General features: G+C 44.8%; 1 protein-coding gene across 7 annotated transcripts in view; it reads left to right on the top strand.

The window, feature by feature from the left end:
- The first annotated feature begins 4,659 nt into the window (after positions 1-4,659).
- Positions 4,660-19,371, top strand: part of LOC130678803 (kalirin-like) — a 110,581-nt gene continuing 95,869 nt past the window's right edge. Inside the window, exon 1 of one of the 7 annotated variants that reach the window (XM_057503481.1) lies at positions 4,660-5,010. In XM_057503481.1, coding sequence (XP_057359464.1) covers positions 4,929-5,010 — 82 coding nt within the window. In that variant the 5' untranslated portion in view covers positions 4,660-4,928. The remainder of the gene's footprint in view (positions 5,011-19,371) is intronic. The other 6 variants (XM_057503475.1, XM_057503483.1, XM_036905367.2 and 3 more) reach the window with 6 other exon arrangements.

The following is a 19,371-nucleotide window of genomic DNA, read 5'->3' on the forward strand; positions in this document are numbered from 1 at the left end:
AGACCACCCCATACCTGGGGCTGGGTTCAAATCAGAGGGTGATCACTGATCCTTGCTTCCTGAAAATAAAGGAGGGTGATGAGATGAGCTGGAGCTTAACTTTCATGAGGATAAATGAGTTAGCCAGGAAGAGGCAGACAGGTGTCAGGAGGATGAGCTCAGAGGAACCCGTTTACTCACACAGGATGAGCTCAGGGATGGGTTAGTCACTGGAGAGCAGGAGCCGTCACCAGGTAGATGGTGTTGCCCACAGGGCCAGCAGTGGTGCAGTGGTTAGACCACTAGACATAATTAGGAGAAGAGATTACTATACATAATGCTAGCAATCATGCTTTTCTGTAGACATTACTATTAAAATGGCACATATTACCTGGGAATAGTTGCCCATACGGACATTATATAGTTTTGAAAGATGTATTTGAAGTTCAGATTCAATATGGAAGCAGTGTACACATTGTACCTCCTTTCTCTAATGTTAAGTGTTTCTGGTCACTGATGATTATTATCTCAGTTCCTCTTTTCCACATAAAGACAAAACATCTACTATGTCTAGACCTGGTCTCTCTCCAGTTTCCTTTTTCTGCCATAAAAATCTCAAACAACTGCTTCTTAAACTCACCCAGTTCTTTGTCTTTGCCTGGGGAACATGTCATATTCAATTTATATGTCTCATATAAATTCCCCATATAAATTCACATAAATAGGTCAGCTTAGTGACTTAGAGATAGCAGATGTTCAAAAACTATTTGTTGAGTAAATGATTCAGACTTGACAAGAATCTTAGTGTTTAGGCCATAGTCATACATGGAAGCCAGGACGGGGTAATTTGGGAAAAGTTATGAACCACCCTGGCATCTGTAATCAGGCAGTTCCAAGGTCAGAAATCACAGAGGGAAAATGAGGACCGAGGAACACGCAGCTGGCCACAGTAGGCACCAGCAGGCCGTGGGAGAGTGAGTCAAGGTACCAGGTGTCAGAGTTTGAGAGTGTGAAAACATGTGAGTCCAAATGCTTCCTAAGCTCTGTATCAACCATGCTGGAAGTAATCCCAGGGTGTAGGTGGCCTTGAGCCTGCAGGTTCTTAGTCCTGACTTAACATGGATGTCACCTACAGAGCCTTTAGGAAACTATAGATGTGAACGTGGATGAGAATCTGGGAATGGGTGCTAGAAGTAAGACTTACTGCTGGAGGATAAGGCACATACAGGACTGGCTGGGGCGAGATGAGGAAAGCGGGCTGTCTCCACATTCACCAGGAGCCATGCGTACAGCCCTCACTGAGCCTATTTAGGCTTATCCTCTTTGGGGCGTGTACTGTACTTGTAAGATAAGAAGGTTCTCGGGGATCGTAGGCTGAGGTGGAGTGGAGTTGCTATTCCTTATGTCTCGGGGCTGAGCAGTCACTAAGAAATATGGGAATGTGTTATGCTTTTGATAAACTCTGTTCTTGTAAGAGTGTAAAGAAAGTAAGCCTAAAGGAAAGAATTGGGCATATATCTGTCAGATGCCTGAGGTAATGGCCCAGTGTTACTGAAACCCGTGGCTAACTTGTGGGGAGAGTGCAGTCCCATTAGTCCCCAGTATGAGACCCAGCATGGTGGTATGCCTGGCCTAGTATGTCTACAGGCTGAGGTCAGCAGGAATTCTTTGGGGTCCACTGTTGTGGGAAATGGAGATGAGACATAAAATGGACACATATCTAGGTAGAAAGCCTTATTCATGCAAAATGGACTAACTGGAGGCATCGTTGAGGATAAACTGTCAAAAATAAGAATGAGAATCGGCCATCTGCTTGGAAATTAACAAGACTCAAAGCTATTGCTCTAGTTCAGGGTTCTTAGCCTGAACTTTAGAGGTGGGTGGGGTAGGTGCTTGACAGCCCTGAAATTACAGACATTCAACTGTCTTAAGCAAAAAGGAGGTTGTCAGCTCAAATAGAGTCCAGTGATCAAAAATGCTTTGGGAAAAAGTGTATCTAGTTATTCAGATAACATCAAACCTCTCCCCCACACCTCTCTCTCTCCCTCTCTCATTTCTCTCTCCGTCTCTATCTTTATTTCCATCCCCATCTCTCTCATCTGTTTCTCCATGTTGGTGGCTCTATTCTCAGGCAAGTTTGTCCTGTGTGGTTGTGGAAAGATGGCCTCCATTGGCTTTCAGCTAACATTCTGCCAACTTAGAAATCCTGTGGGAGAAGACTGCTGCTTTCCCAGTAGTTCTGCTGAGTCTCACAGTTTATGCTCATTGCCGAATTGGGTCATGTGCTAAATCTGAACCAATCCCTGGGACTGGCCAAGCCCAGGCACTTGGAGTGGAGGGTGAACAGGGAAGGATGTCAGCTACACCCAAAAATATGGTCTGAGAATGGAGGAAGGCTGGTTTCTCAAAGAAAAATCAAGCTGCTATTACAGAGATTGCACCTTATCAGCTTAAGATGGTCAGGTGTTCCTAAGGCCCAAATTGAGGGTAGAGTAGATTCCTGGGTTTTAAAGCCCAGTGGAAACAAGCCTGATGGATTCCCTGTAACAGAAACTAAGTCTACCTTAGGGTCCACTCGGGCTCTGATTGCTGAAGTAGGGGCTGGGCCTCACTCAACCTCAAGCCAGTTTCTGCAAGAAAAAAAAAGGGGAACACCTCCTCCGTGCTAGTGGTTCTCAAAGTATAGTCCCTACACCACCACCACCATCAGCATCACCTGAGAACCTGTAGAAATGTGAACCCTCAAGCCCCACCCCAGACCTACTGGGTCAGAGACACAGGGAGTGGGACCCAGTAATCTGTGTTCCAATTCATCCTCCAGGTTGATTTTGATGCACACTCAATTTTGAGTACCACCACACTACACTAGTGATTCTCAACTATGTTGCATATTACAAACTCCTGGGAAACTTTAAAAAATACGAATGGCCAGCTACATTCAAAGTGAATTAGTATGACTCTTAAGAGATAGGGAGTAAAACCCGGGCACCAATGGTTCTTAAACTTGGTTCCACCCTGGAATCACCAGGAGAGCCTTAAAAAAAAAAGGTACTAATAGCTAGAATTTTTTACTTCCCTGATGATTTTAATAAACACCACTGTTTAAAATCCATTGCCCTACTCTCTCCTCTAAATTGTCCTCGAGACAATTACCTTAAAACATCTGTATTCAGGCATTTATTTCTTAAATCCCTCAACTCAAGACTTCTTCAGATAGCTGCGGTTGATTCCTTTTTCCTTCATATTCATGGTGGGACTGTCCTAGTAGCTAGCTTCACAGGGGCTGGGATTGTTTTTGTTCACCAGTGTAGACACAGTGCCTAGAACAGAGCCTGGCACATAGTAGGTCCTCAGTAAGTGAAATTAACAAATAGGTCTATAGTCACTCAGTATCCCAGTGGTGTTCAAGACTTTTCTGTTGCATTGTAGGTATTGCTGATCTCCTCCTAGAAGGCACATGAGGATGGCAACGGGGCTCTTGGGTCATCAGTGCCTAACCCCAGAGTGAATCTCCAAGGTGGCCACAAATGTGTTGCCTGTATCAGCTTAAGATGGTCAGGTGTTCCTAAGGCCCAAACTGAGGGTAGAGTAGATTCCTGGGTTTTAAAGCCCACTGGAAACAAGCCTGATAGATTCCCTATAATGGAGACTAAGTCTACCTTAGGGTCCACTTGGGCTCTGATTGCTGAAGTAGGGGCTGGGTCTCACTCAACCTCAAGCCAGTTTCTGCAAGATGTCATCAGCCTCTTGCAGAGGATTATGACAGCAAAGTGATCAGCATCACTTGCACACAAAGGCCCAGAAGGAAGAGTTAAAGCCAAAACCTTGTTACTCACTGAACGGTTCTGAAGCATCTTTGGATTCCTATCAGAATGCCCCGAAAGTATCCAAAGAGGTGGATTGGGCAAGTAGAGCAAATCTCAACGCTTGTATCATTGTGCCTCACAGACAGATGAAGTCCACATACAGAAGGATTGAAGGTCCTGGCCATTTTCTGCTCAGGGCTTGTAAGAACAGCAAAATGCGTGTTGTCTTTGGTAACGCAGGAGAGAGAATAAGGCTATAGTGATGGTTGCCACAGGTCAGAACTAGAAGCCAGCATGACTATGATCCTGCAGTAATTCAAGCTGGCAAGGTGGTACTGACCAATAGGGCGATTGTGAATCAGGAATCTGGGGTGCCGGCGCACAAGCAATTTGAACTTTCAGTTGTGCTTTGTATGTGGGGCACCAGAGGCGCATGTCCTGCTCAACAGTGAGGTTCTTATGTAATTCTCGCCTGGAGAGGCCATCAGAGAGACGGCAGTGGTCCTACTGGATGTTGGAATTTTTTACTTTAGGTTCTGCAGTTCTTGTAGAGTGGAGCTTTTTAAAGTTTCTCTTTAGAGTGAAACCATCAAAGCCTCATATTTAATTAATTGCGGTTTCTCAGGTGTAAAAGAGGGTCCTACTTTATAAAGTTTTGTGTGTGTGTGGGTAAATGAGTTAATGTATAGAAAGCAATTAGGAAACTTCTTGGCACAAATAAATGCTCAACGCAGTTAGCCCTTGTTACTAAGTTGTGCTACTGTCATTCACTGACCATCTCCTGTGCTCCAACCACGTGGCAGCCTGTTCTGTGCCGGGGTCTGTGTGGACCACAGACCGCCCTCCCGACCTCGCCCGGTGCCCGCGGCCATAGGCGCGGTCGCCGGCAGCTCCACCGGAGCGGCCGGCGGGTCCCCAGCAAAGCGCGGGACAGGGGAACCCCGCCCCCATCGGGCCCTCCCTCCCGCCGGGACCCCGCCTCCTCCCCAAGGTAGCTGCGGCTCGCTGGAAGCCGGGAGGACAGCGGGGAGCGAGCGAGGGGGGACCGGGCGCCCGGCCGCGGCGCTACAGTTCCCTGCCCGGGGCGCGCCCACCCGCTGCCGGCGCCCAGGCCATGCCGGAGCGCTGGGGCCGCGCGGCAGCATGAAGGGCGGCGACCAGGCTTACAGCCGAGGCCCCTCTCTGTGGCTCTTCGCGAAATGCTGCTGTTGCCTCCCGTGCAGAGGTGAGTGCGCGGGGCGGGCCGTAGCCGGGCCGGCGGAGTCCGAGGGCGGGCTGGGGGGCGCCGCCGCGCCGGGGAGTGGGCGAGGGAAGGCGGGCGGCCAGGAGCCGGCTCCGAACCGCGTCGTCCCGGCCTCCCTGGCCGAACGCGGGCTCGCTCTCGGCCAGGTCCTGACTCGGATGCGGAGCTGCAGCCGGCGAGCGCTGACTTGCAGGCGGGTGGGAGACCCCGCTCGGAGCTCCGCGTGTCCCCGTAGCGGTGGAGTCGCACTTGCCTGCTCCCATTTACATGTGGATCCCAGCTGCGGGATTAACAGATGACTCCTAGCTACAGGAATGTGCTTGACACTTGTCTCTACACCAGGAACTATTTTTGCCAAGTGGCAATTTTCTTTGGGGACTGCAGCAGGCTTTTCTCTGCCTGTGCGGTCGCAGGCCAGCGTGGGTTTGCAGTTCTGGACTAGAGTTTGGTTCATTAATTAAGCAAGAACTTTCTCTGTACCCAATTAGGGCTGTATTTAATTATCCTGATAAATTTTAATGTTGTTGAAGAGACCTGCAGGAAGCAACCAATTTCCCCCAAATCAGCCTGCAAAACAAGGTGGTGAGAAGGATCCCAGATGGAGGGCTGTCAGTGATGTAGCCTCTCCTGGAAAAGAAATCGGGAGCTTCCTAGACAGTCAGCAGGTGTCCCAAAGCTGTTCGTGTCGCTTCACCTCTTCAGCTTGGAGGGTTCGGGAGAGAGATTCTGTTTCTGTGTGGTTGGAAGTAAGAATATAGCCTCTCACTTGACATTTGCCCTTTCAAATTTCGCCGATCGAACCCCCGTTTACCATGCCCAGTCTCCGGCCTCATCCTTGTCTAACATCGATCTGAGGGAACTCCCTCTCTGAGTCGTGATGAATGAACTTCACCCAAGTAACTAACTCTTCACTGTCTTCCATGCCACACACACACCACAGTCCTGACAAACCCTCCATCCTGAGTAGATCTAAGGCTACAAGAACTAATTAAATCTGAAGAACCTTTCCCTAAATCATTAAGGATTATAATCCCAGCATTAGATTCTCTCAGTCTCTGCATTTAATTAGAACAGCCTGTGGTAGTCAGCTCTTAAAAGGCAGAATTCAGATGGAAAAGGAGTCTTAGAGGGCCAGGGACCCTGTCAAAAATCCAAGCCTGGCTCAGAAACATTCCAAACCAAGGCTGGGAATTGAAGGAAGGGGGTGTTAAAAGGGAGAGGAAGCAGGAAACGGCCAGAGGGAACGTGAGTGGGTGGGTTTGCTCCGAGGCTGCGCTTTCATGCCAAAGGGTTTCCAAGGCTTTCTTGGGAGTCTGTTTACTGTCAGAAGGCAGAATGTGGGGACTTGGGTGTGCTTATCTAAAGCCCCTGCAGCTGCCTCCTTGAGCCCAGATGTGTAGCAACCCCAGCTTCCCTACAGAATAAGTCTTCCCGGCTGTCTGGCCTCTGCTGTGCTTGTGTGCTGCCCTGGCGGCCCCTCCTGGCTTTGAGTCCAGAAAGGAGGCGGTGGGGAGCCCGCTTGGGGCGCCTGCTGGGCCGCCTCCTGCCTGCAACACTGGGAAAGTGGTGGCTGCAGGCTCTGTGGCTTGAAGAGGTGTGTGTGTGTGTGTGTGTGTGTGTGTGTGTGTGTGTGTGTGTGTGTGTGTGTGTGTGTGTGTTACAGTAGCCAGCCATGGACCTTCAGCTGAAGACTGAGGGAGGCAGAAGGCTCAAGCAATGGAGGCAGCTTAAGAGGGGAAAGGAGGGTAACAAAGGTGGTGCCTTGCCAGCTTCTCCCGCTTTAGCCCTTACTCTTCCCTGGATCTGAAACGTGAAAATGGAAGACTTGGGCTCAGATCTGAGGGAGATCGGTGGGGGGTTGGGGGTGCGTGAGGCACCCTTTAAAGAACTCCTGGCTGGCTGGGCAGGGTGAGGGTATCTGAGCTGTGGGGGTTCCCTCAACTGCTCTAAAAGAAAAGGGCTGAGTTTCCACCCAGCGTGTACGTATCTATTCAGAAGCTCAGTGAAAAGATAAGGTCTTGTACTGAGTTTGAGTACGCTGCCCAGAACCCCAGAACTCTGGAGGAAGAAGCCTGCCCTGTGCAGCAAGAGAGGGGCGCAAGCCAGGGACTGTCTGCCTCCCTCTCGGGTTGAACCAGTTTCTCTGTTGTACAAACTTGATACAATTGAAAGTCACTTCCCCTTTTAAATAAAGGTGTCTGGTTATTAGTCTCTATCTCTTCCTGGGAGAACTTGGCTGCCCCTACTGCTCCAGTGGCTGCACTCTAAACCTAGTGGGTCAGAACCCACTGCTGCTGTTCCCTAGTCAAGGGGCCTCCCCCAGCTGGCTTCCAGTCACTCCAGATTTAAAGTACACTGCCTTCTAAAGTGAGGAAAAGGAACCAAGAGGAAGTGGAATGTACTGGTTATTTTTGACTTAAAGTTAAGAAAGGCATCCTGGACTTTCTCTGGTGAATCCTAAGTGATTGTAATTATTAGCACTGGGTAAGCGTAAAAGACTTAGTTATGTCCCTGTGTGGCCTTTAAATACCGTATTTGAGGAAAATGTGGATGAAGTTAGTTGAGCTTGTCTTTTAATTCTGAAAAATCAGCAAAGCAACTATTTCTCTCTTCCAGTGTTTTGTTGTATTGGTATGAGTATGGGAAGGGGGTTTGATGAAAGGTGATCTTTCTCCCCTACCTGGAAATTGGTATTGAAGGACAGAAAAACTGAAAACCAAGGGTGGGATGGAAATAGAGATCAGGGAAGAAGGAAGAAAGATAGCTAATACATTTGCAACTGCCTTTTTGAAATAAAAAATATAGCCAAACAAGAGATAATGACATGTGTGTGTCTGAAGGGTGATTAGTCATTGATGTCATCTCTGGGGGAAGTTTCAGTATCTCTTTGCCTACTTAGATTTTCCTTTAAGCCTGAAGAAGTAGATCAGTTCTGGATTCTTATTTAGTTATCTTAAAATTTTAATAAGCAACTTGTTTCAGAGTGACAAAAAAGGACTTCAGATCACCTGGAGGTTGCTAACTTATGTGTTGCAGACTGGAATTTGTGACTTCTAAGATCATAGAACCTAGAGAGTTTTCTGACCTTGCTAGGTGGAGCCTTTAGAGCCTTTAATTTTCTGGTCAACTTATAATTAACTTTGGGTATGTGGACAAAAGTCCCTTCTTGGAAACCTTTCCTGATTACTACTATCCTCCTCTTCTTCTTTCCATAGTGTGCATGGGATTGATTTATACATGTTTCTTGCTGTATCATTATCCTTGCATCTCAAGCCCACATGCCATTGTGTCTCCCCATTTAGACTGTGAGTGCCCAGCTCAGGAGCCTGAGCATCTCCCAGATAAAAAGAGGAGGGATTGTGACCTAACCCAGGCTGAATCAGCTTATAGGGAGGTGCTGGGATCACATTCCCACGGGTCTTTCAGCACATGGATGGTTGGGTTCCAGCTTAATTCTGATGTCATGGGGTATGGGTAAAGGTTATAGGGGTTCACAGGGCATCCCAAGTCATCCTCATCTATAATTTCTTCTTTTCCCCTACCTTTTCCCAGAATCATTAAGCGGGAACCTTATGACTTGATGGGAATATCTCTTCTTTGGCTTATGAATTAATAGAGCTCATTTTATAACCTGAATATAATGTGTGAAACCATGACACCAGGTTCCTTTAGGAAGGTGTTAGTAACCTCAGGGAGGAACCAGTGTGACATTCACTGTTGTTCAATTCGCCACCTAAGGAACAAAATACTTGGGTCCTTAATGCATATGCATTTATTTTTTTATCTTCCAAGAAGTGCCTTTACCATGATTAAATTTGAATTAACCATTTTGCATGTATGTTTTTCCAATATATCTCTTGGGTTTTCTCTGCCTCCCAGGGATGTTCCCTAATGTTAGGGGAATGACCACACATACATACTGTCTCCAATCCAAATCCTACACTTCTCTTCCCATAACTGATTCTCTGACTGCACATTCAATTATTACCTGAATAATTACAACTGCCAGTTGTAATGTGCCCTAGTATAAATGGGAGTGTATGGGTTTGGTGGGGTGAGGTAGAGATTGGAAATGGAAGCTTACTAGCCTTCTTCTGGCACAGCTGTGGGTCCAACAATCACAGATAATGCTGTAGGCATGTCACTGCTTCCATGTGCTGCAGACTGGTAGGTCCTGCTTTGGATACAAGACCATGTTTTTATGTAAAAGCATCTAAAAATTAAATAAAAATGTGAACACTGGGGATTTTCTCCTGAGGCTGGCCAGTATTATAGGCATACTTACTCTGGAGTGGTGGTGTTGGTATGGTATTCCATGATGTTCTCTTCTGCCCTGGAAATATTACTCATGCTTTTGAAGTCCTGCTCCTTTTTCAGTGAGTGAATGAGTAGCTGGATGGCCTGGCCTCTGTTTTAGACCAAATCCCAGGCTTTTATTGAAGAAGGACCCTAGAAAAAGCTTGGGTCTGAAACTGAGTGGGACTTCTCAAGAAGAAAGGGCTAAATCATGGAAGGGTAGAACTGGAAGGAATCTTAGAGATCATTTAATAGAGCTCCTTTTATGCAGAAGGAAACTGAAATCCAGCCACTTAGCAACAGGGTCAAAACTAGAGACCTTTTCCTGTGCTCTTTCCTCAACTCCATTGCTGTCTCCATGGGTGTGCCATTTCTCATACGCTGGAGAGAGGTAAGGCTGACATGGTTAAGAAGGGCAGAGGTCGCCCCAAAGCTGGGACCTTGGTGTTGACTGTGGGATGATCTGTAGTTCTGGGGGTGAATGCATTGCTTGCAGCAATTAGGAACGGGACCTGCCTGCTCTGCTTTGAGGAGCTGTTCTGTCCCAGTACCACAGAAGGCAGAAACCACCACATCTCTCTCTCTCTCGCAGAACAGTTTATGCACATGTTCTTAATAAACAGTTGTTCATATTGTTTCATTCAGAAGGTCCCTTTTCCACCTTTCTTTCTTGTCCCTTTTCTTGATACATTCTTTCAGGTAGAAATTAATCAATGAAATGCATTCCTGTCATTCCATCTTTGAATGTCACTGGTTTTTATGTAACACACAGTGTTTTAATTCATTTGACAAATGTTTATGTGCTGACTGCCTGCCAGTCCTGTGCTAGCTACCAGAGGAGAATGGATGGGAATCATAGTGGTGCTGATCCCATTGGGCCCTTGTGAGGATTGGGTAAGATAATGTATGTAAAGGGCTTAGCACAGTACCAGGTATATAAAGTGCTTTTAAAAGGGTAGCTACTAATAATAACAATAATTGTGGTAAGTGACATAGACCCCCATCTTCAGGGGACTCCCACCTAAATATGTGTGGATTTTCTAGGTGGTAATGTTGTAAATCTGCACCCCTAAGCAATTTCATGGTCTTGGTTCAAACCATTGTCAGCCTGTGCCTCAGTGCTGTGGAGCTGTCACTGTAGCGGAAGGAAGCTTGTGATGTAGAAGTATGATGGAGATTTTCTTTTTTTTAATTGAACAAATGTTTTAAACCCACATAACACTTCTAATATTATAATTACTGTATGTTATGTGAAAGACCATTCAGAAGAAAATACTGGCAAGGAACCTTGAGCATCCCCAAGTCATTCTTCTCTGAGGAAAAACACAGGCACAAGAATTGGAGCACAGATACACCAATATTGATGTTGAGATCTTGAGAACCTACGCTATATAAAAACACATCCCTTCTCCCCTGCTCTTTGACTTGGGGCAATCTAATGAGACACATTTTTCTGTTCACTTTAGGCAACATTTATTGCACATCCTTCATGTACAAAACTTTGCTGAATTCCTTCAGGCTGTTTCTGCCTGGATAAAAATCACAACCTGCTGCCCATGCCTCTTGTGATCCCCAAGGTTCTGGACATTTCTCTGAGGTTTGGCCAATATCACTGCATTCTTTGTTAATGGGAGACAGGGGTAGCTTGGCTCCCCCACCTGGTCTCATCGGTGACCAATGGAGCACATCTTTCGAAACTGACAGACACTTCTGTGCTGTACTTTCTGCCAGGAGGGGAATATTGGTCACACCTGCAGGGTAGCTAGAAGGCTGACAGATTGGCTTTAGCCAGGTAAAGGAGCAAAGATCAAAGTTACCAAACAGGTTGTTCTGCATTCTTCTTGCTTTCCACAGTAAAGAAGCTGTCAAACTGATTAGAAGGGAAACCCCTCCTGCCGTAGGCTGAAACTGTACCTCCTAGAACAACTCCTCTGCCCAGGTATCTGCTCCTCCTTGGGATGAGATTTCTTGTAGGTGTGTTTTTGTTCTCTTACAGCACCTGGCATGTAACACGTTCTCAGGATGTTGCCTCCCATCTTTAGAATCTTCATATTGCTCCCCTGGGGAAAGGGATGTTATCTTTCCACATTCGAAGAGGAGGCAAGCCACCCTGTTAAAAAGAATTGGAGGCCCTCCACTTCTGCAGATAATTGGATCTCAGTCTCACACCTGTACAGCACCTCCTTCCCTCTCTACTTAGAGCATCAGTTCTTGAAATGTGGCCACTGGGGAATATGTTCGAAATGCAGATTCTTGGCCCCATGGACTCCAAAACTCTGGGAGGGAACCCAGCAGTGTCTGTTTTAACAAACCCTGCAGGTGGCTTCTTTTGTCGTGTTCTTTCTCTTTCTTTCCACTCTCCACCCTTCCCCCAGCTCCAGCAAAAGCATTCTGTAACAGAAGGCTCCCTGCTCCCTGGAAATTCTTGCTTTGAGAAGTGAAAGGGGCCCCTTCTCCATTCACTTTCCCTTGCCAGACTGGAGTAGGAATTAGGAATCACCAACATCTGTGAACTCTACGACCCTGAGGGAAGTTATGGCATCCTTCTTCCCATTTAAGACTCCTTTGCATTATTTTTGTTTTCCTTACTACTATTAAAACTACCTACACCCAGTGCAGAAAAAAATAAAAAGTTCAGCCAACAAAAGGACCCCATAAAAGTATACATTTTATAGCATAATCCTAGCCACCTAGAAATAACTACTTAACACTTAATATGTCCTTTTCTATATGTTTATAGCCTTTTAAAATAAACTGGTTCATATTTTATATACTGCTTTATAATTTGATTTTTCACTTCATCTTCTGAATGTCTTCCCATATGGATGTATTTTCAGGATACTTTTATATTTACAAAGTGGTTTCATTGCAAACAAGACGTGAATGTAACCATTGTTAGTATTGATTTAATGTCATGGTTAAAAGTGTGGTGGGAAGACATGAGGAAGAGACCTGGGTTAAGAAATAGATCTTTCCAGAACCAGACTATAGAGACAGACTGATTCTTTTTTTTTTCTTTTATTGAAGTATTGTTGATATACAATTTTATATTGGTTGCAAGTATACAACACAGTTGTTTACCAATTACCCACATTATTAAATCTTCACCCCAACTAGTGCAGTTACTGTCTGTCAACATAGCAAGATGCCACAGAATCATTGCCTATATTCTCCAGGCTGTCCTGCCATCCCCATGACCAACTTACCTTATGGTTGAGAATTTTTATGCCCCTTTAGCCCCTCCCCCATGGTAACCACCAGTAGACAGATTCTTGTGCTGGGGTTTACATATCTCCACTCCCTACCATCCACCTTTCCTTTCCCCAGGATGTGTGGTTTACCTCTCTGAGAAAATCAATGTGCACCATGGCTAGAGCCACAAGCTTTACCCATTTTATTCTTTTCTGACTTATGTGCCTTTAGGAATTTTCTTGCTCCTGGGGCTTCTAATTGTGCCATTACTTTCACCTAGCAGAGCCTGTGATTTTTTTTCTTTTTTTGAGATGTATCTCCAAAGATAGGTCATTTTAAAGTTATTGTAACTGGAAAAGAGCCTTGATTGATTTTTTTTTTCTGCCTAACAGAATCATGCATAAACATTGGGAAAACATTTGGAAATACAGATGAATGGAGGTAAAATTCCATTACCTAGAGATAGCCATCTTAACACTTTGAATATATTCTTTTAATTTTTTTCCTTGTATGTTTATTTTTCAGAAATACAACATAGTAGTATAATAAACTTTTTTGGCATACATATTGAACAATTTCTATGAGATTTTTGTGGATTCAGTGATATGCTGGAGTCTGCCCAGCTCAGGTTAGAATTGTTAAATATTCAGGATTTTGAGAACAAATTATTAAGCTGTTGGTAATGTGAGATATGCCATGGTGGGAGTATTTATGCCAGAGAAGTCACCAAATACTACAAAGCAAGGTTTTCTGTTTTATTCTGAGAGCTGGTTTATCATATGTAAATATGGTTTGTTTTTATTTTCAATCTCCCTGTTTTTGGTTGTTTCTAATTTTTGCTATTAAGAGCAGTATTGAAATGATCATTCTTATAGTTAAATCTTGGCACAAACTCACAATTACTTCCTTAGGATAAATCCCTAGAAGTGGAGTTCCTGAATCAAAGGACATCCAGAGTTTTAAGACTTATCTGTTGCCAGTTACCCCCAGTTTCACACCCTCTGAAAGGAAGAGTGCATTGTTTTTTGTTTTAAGAGGATTTATGAAAAACATCCTCCGAGACCAGGAATTTCAAGTCTCTCCTATTGTTTACTTCTGTTTACATTTTCTGAATTAACTTAATTATTTTTATATAAGGAATTAACCCTGGCTGAAGCCTTTCATCTACCTACTGATACACAGAGTGTAAAAAAATGTGTTTATGTTTGTTCTGGATTAGGAGGCAATATATCATGTTAATGAAGAGCCAGGACTCTGGAGCCAGAGTGAGTTTGAATCCCAGCTCTGCTACTTATCTGTGTGACCTTGTGCAAGTTACATAAACTCTCTGGTTCAATTTTCTCACCTGGAAATTGGAGATGACCATGGAATCTAGTCATGGGGTTTTTACAGGGCTTAGATGGGTTGACATATGTAAATCACTTAGAACTGGTACATGGGAGGTGCTAGGTAAGTGTTAGATTGTCAGCATTAGTGAGCATATAGAAGTCTCTGTGGAGCTATGCCAACTGTCACATTCAAATTATTTCATTAGTTCCTTAGCCATATGATAAATTGAGCTGAGCATTTTGTGTATCAACCCCCAAATATTTGAGGACCACATGGCAGGTATTGGATTAGTGACATAGAGAATTTAAGATGTTTCTCACCCCCGAGGATCTTGCAGTCCAACTTGGGAGCTGCTCCATGTATAAAACAGTAAATAATGATGAAAAAAAAAAAAAAGGAAAATAGTTGCTTAAGACATAAGAGGAAAGATGTTTCAAAGGTCCTAACTGACTGCTGACTAAAATAAGTATGCAGAAGCCAAAAGGAGCACAGTGGCCTGGGGTCATCTGGAAGGACTTCTCAGGTGATGTAGGGTTCTCTATGGGCCCTAAAGGGTAGGAAGGGGCTTTTAAAGGGCTGAGTATATACTGTGAGCAAAGCAGCAGAGACAGACAGGGGACCACAGAGGAAAGTGGGTTAGACCTGTCTTCCAGAGCTGCCCTGTCCAATTCAGTACCTACTAGCTGTGTGTGGCTGTTGAGGACTTGAAATGAGGCTAGTCCAAATTGAGATGCCCTGTAAGTATAAATTACATACCATATTTCAAAGGCTTAGTACAAAAAAATAATGTAGAGTATCTCAATAAGTTTTATATTGGTAATATATTGAAATGATAACATACTGGCAATGCTGGCTTAAATACACTATATTAAAATTGCACCTGTTTGTTTTTACTTGTAATGTGACTAGAAAATTTTTAATTATGCAAAATTATTTCATATTGTAGAAAAAATTACATGGCTCACATTCGTGGCTTACTTAATATTTTATTGCCCAGAGCCGTCCTAGAGTTTATAGTCCAGAGTAGATAGTTTGCAACTCTGTGTCCTTTCATCCCACTCCAGGGGCAGTCCTAGGCCATCCTCCCAGCCCTCTCCATAATTCCTGGAGGATGGTGGTCTCTCTGGTGCTTAAAGATAGGCCTTCTCAACTGAAACTTTCCAGAAAAGCAGCTGTACAGTTTCCATTCTGAACAACATAGCTTGTGAGGAGCAAACAGAGCTTAAATTGCAAGTTCTCTTTACAGAGCTCAGATTAGCCAGCTTGTAGGAACATAATGAGGGAAAGCCCTGCAAAGAGCAGCAAACAGGAAGAGAATGCCAACGCGCTACCATCTCCCAACTCGCTAACCCGTCAGCCACTGACTCGGCTGCAGTTCTGCTGCTTTATGTAGCATATGAAAGCATTGCTAGCTTGCATGTCCCCAGAGTCCAAGGGAGAAGAGGGGACTGTGTGCAGGGCAGGGGGCGCCTGCTGCTCTGACTCAGGATGAGATCTTGAGGAGGCTGGACTAGGTGGTGGCATGGGGAGCTCTCAGCTGAACTCAGACAAGTTTCGTTCTGTCATTTAGCTAAGTGATGTTTGAGTGTGTCATGTGTATCATTCTCAGCAACATCTTGATCTCCATTTTCATCCACATGAAGCATCCCTGAGTGCCTTGCTGAGCACAGTGCTATACAGGGTACTGGAACCACCTCCCTGTTTATCTGGGAAAAGGTGTGTGTATAACATGCCTTTATTATACGTTATCATATAACAAAACATTACAGTTTTACAGCATCTCAGATCATAAAGATCTCAGTTTCATCCATGAGAAAGAGCACTTTGGAAAAGAGAAGTGACTCGCCTGAGGTCTCAACTGGTAATTAGTAAAATGGTATCATTCTTTCTGTAGTATATTGCTTGCTTTTTGTAGAGAAGACAGTGAAATATAGAACAGTCCAGCTCTTTTGTTTGGGAGGATGGAGTGGCTAGAGGCATTGGATCAAGTCTAAGGGGAGACCTGGCTCTTCAGAAGGAACCTAAGGGACTAGGGATCCAGTGAACCAGAAATCACTCTCCAGTTCCTCGAGCTGGTGCAGCCACCTGCTCTAGATAGGAATCTGCCCCCACAATGGCCACTTACATCTGGTGTTTCTAAGTACCTAGATTCTGGGGAAACTTTACCACTCTGAAATCATGGCTAAATTCCCAGAATCTAGAGCTAAGGGCTAGGTCCCACTGGCCCTGATGAAATCAAGGTCTGCGCCACCGGCCTGAAATCTCCAAGCAAGGCCAGACAACACAAGGGACCTTCTTGAGATGTCTCAAGGGGCCTTCCTGTGACCTTCCAAGCCAAATGGGAAGGGCAAGGTTGATCTGAAGCCAGGCGTGGATAGCCAGTGCACTCTGATCTAATCAGGTTCCCATGAAGCCTTCCCAGAGAAGCCACAGTATTCTGGGGACTTTACCCAAGGTCTGCTGGTGACTCCTCCAGGACTATGGGATAATCAGAAATCATAGCCATGGAATGAAACAGACATGGCACTGCCCTCACAAATTTACAGTATTGGGGCATGTAGCAGATACTTCTCACATGCACACTCAGATTTTTCTAAGTATTCTCAAAGGATGCTGTGAGAAAATCGGGGGGTGGGGTGGAATTTATTTTGGGGCAATAGGAACTCTGTCTGAAGAACTAACATAGGTACTAAAAGTCTTGTCACTACTACTTGTCTGATCCCCAGGTGGGTATTATTTGCATTCTGAGCCAAGTTTAAAGAGTCTTTCCAGAGAGTGGCAGCTAAATATTATGGAAGAACACAAGGGAAGTAGAAAAAAAGAAGCATAAAGCCAGGAAGCTCTGTGGAATTCACGCTTTTGGTACGTTGCTTAAAGCTGGCTTGCTTCAAGGGCTTGTGTGCCATTCTTCCGTCTACAGCCACATGAGGAACCTGTACTGTGTCCATAAAGGATCATTGCTGAGACCGTCGCCTCCTAATTCACAATCTTTGGGGCTGTCATCTTGTGACTGGAGCCCCTTCCCACATGTTTTGACCTGGGGATCCAGATTAAAAGGGCCAGATCCCTGCTCACCATTACCCACCCTGGACTTTCCCACCAGGCTTAATTTCTGCTGGGAGGCATAGCCAGCCACAGCTGCTGCCTCCCGCAGTGAAACGCCACTAATCATGCACGCTGACGGGTTTCAGCCGAGTGCGAGTGCCCCTCTCTTACAGGGCCTCTTAACCACATGCCCGGCATTGTCCTCAGTGGCCTCTGAGGTCTTTTCTAATTCCCATTTCACAAAGAGATTTAAAAAACAGAGACAATCCTATTTGTTTACTTGGATTCTTTGTGAAAGCTGAAGACCTCAATAACCTTTTGAGGGTCTTTTTAGCCTTTCTAATTTTTAAGTCCCTGTTTTTTGTGCTTTGGTTTAGAAATTCTACCCCCCTTCCCAATTTAACTTACATCCTAACTACCAAATAGTGCTTCCATATTGTGTCAGCAGCCATCTCTGTACCAGAGTGTCTTTGGGTCTCTTCGAGCAGCCAGTTTCTTTCCCAGCTCATTCCCCGGTGAGGTGATCGAGTCTAAATTTAACTATGACCTTCTGCCAGCATACACAAGCTAGGGCTGCAAGAAAAAAATCAGAGCCCGACTGTTCTCGGGGGCGGTGGCAGCGAGGTGGGTCGGAGTTAGAGAAGAAGGTGGGCAAAGCTTCCTGGAAGGCTGGCTCAGCCTGAGGAAGAGGAGGCGTTCGGGGTGCCAAGTAGAGCCATCCCAGCGACTCTCGGAGTTTCTCCCAGCTTGGGGGTGCCCTTGGGGAAGGTCAGCCAAGCTCTCCACTCTCAGTTTCCTCCCACATAAAGTATCCATGACCTCACTCACCTGGATTTGTAATTACTAGGGTTTCCTGCCAGGCATTAATTATGTCACAATTACAGGCTCACTGTTGTTTCTTATTCCAACGTTACTGATCCCATGTTTACATGATACAATCTGCACATTGTCTTATATGATTCCAGCCCTTGTTTGGTTGTCTGGCTTGAGCATCTCTTTCTGTACCAGTGTACATAATCTCAGAGACAGGATGGGGCCGCATCTGTAATTCTGTGGGTGGAGTATCTTTACACAGTTTTTGTATTAAAAATGTATAAATGCTAAGCATCAAAATTGGTTTAGTTTATAAAATATAGCTCTTTACAATTTAGTCATATCTTTGATTTGTAATTATAGTCTTGATTAGCATCCTACACCATAAAATCTATATATATATATGTGACATATATATGTGTGACATGTTTAGAATGGCGTCAGAATATGACTCAAATAGGAAAATCTATATTTTTTCTGTTTTATCTCTAACAAACAGTTTGACAGTTAACTAGAGGCAGGTTTGGAGAGGCTCCCTTGAATGTATATATCTTTCTGAAATGCCGTCATTTGCTGCTGAGTGGAGAACCAGGCCAAAAAGCTTTTGGGACTGGGGATCTAGCACTGTCTGAAAGTGCCCAGGTTAGTGTCACAATCAGGGACTTGATTTTGAAGGGAACATGGGCCAGTTGGCGCTCTTGTGCTCATCTGTCATATTCTGTAAGTAAATAGAGCATTTTGCAGGCACTTCTCTCTAGCTCAGGCCTCTAAAGGAAGGGCCTGTACTGGGAGGGTCACACTGAGTTCCCATCCTGACATTAGCAGTTACTAAGTGTGCTGCATTAGTCTCGTTGCTTAACTTGTTTATGCCAATTTCTTCATCTGTATGCTTGGGAAAATGCAGGTATCTATCCCTAGGGTCTTTGTGAGGCATTTGTGTCTATCACTTAGCTCCTGGTTCTGTGGCACATAGAATGCGCTCAGTAAATGCTAGCTGTGAACAATAATATTCTTTCTCATGATCAGGTATTTCTCTGACTGACAGGGCAGTAGTTTTAGATGAGCCATTAAGTGGGATGGGAGATCAGCCGATCTTTTTCAGAGCTTTCCAGGAAAACAGGCTTGTAACTTAGACCTCTAATTTCTGGCCTTCTGCCCAATTTGTGATCCCTGGGTAAGCCCCTGTTCAGAACAAGTTGCTGATCTGGTGGGTCCCAGGCCTGATTCAGGGTGACAGTTTCTATTAAGAAAGAGATGAAAGGTCTCCTCTCTACACTTGGAGGCCAGCGTGTTGGGTTCTTAAGCAATTCTTCAACAGGTCATTCCTAAAAATCTTTGTATTTATTAATTAGTTTATTGATGCAATTATCCTGTATTCATGTCCAGAGCTGATCATCTTGGATGTGTACCTTTAATCACTACAGTTATCTGTTATGTTCTGGTTTATATGTGATCTGCCATTTATGGCTCAGAAATTTCCATTCTGTTATGAGCAACCAATCAGAGCTTCTTGTATTCAGTAACCACATATATCACTTTTAGACAAAAACGAACTAACTTGACATTTTGAATAAATGGATTGTTGTTCGGATTTGGATTTGCAATAGTGAAACCCACAGATCTTCATGTTTAGTAGGAAGGAGGTCAGAAGTCCCCCAGTTTGACTCT

Source organism: Manis pentadactyla, chromosome 1 (assembly GCF_030020395.1).
Source record: "Manis pentadactyla isolate mManPen7 chromosome 1, mManPen7.hap1, whole genome shotgun sequence".
NCBI classification, from domain to species: domain Eukaryota; kingdom Metazoa; phylum Chordata; class Mammalia; order Pholidota; family Manidae; genus Manis; species Manis pentadactyla.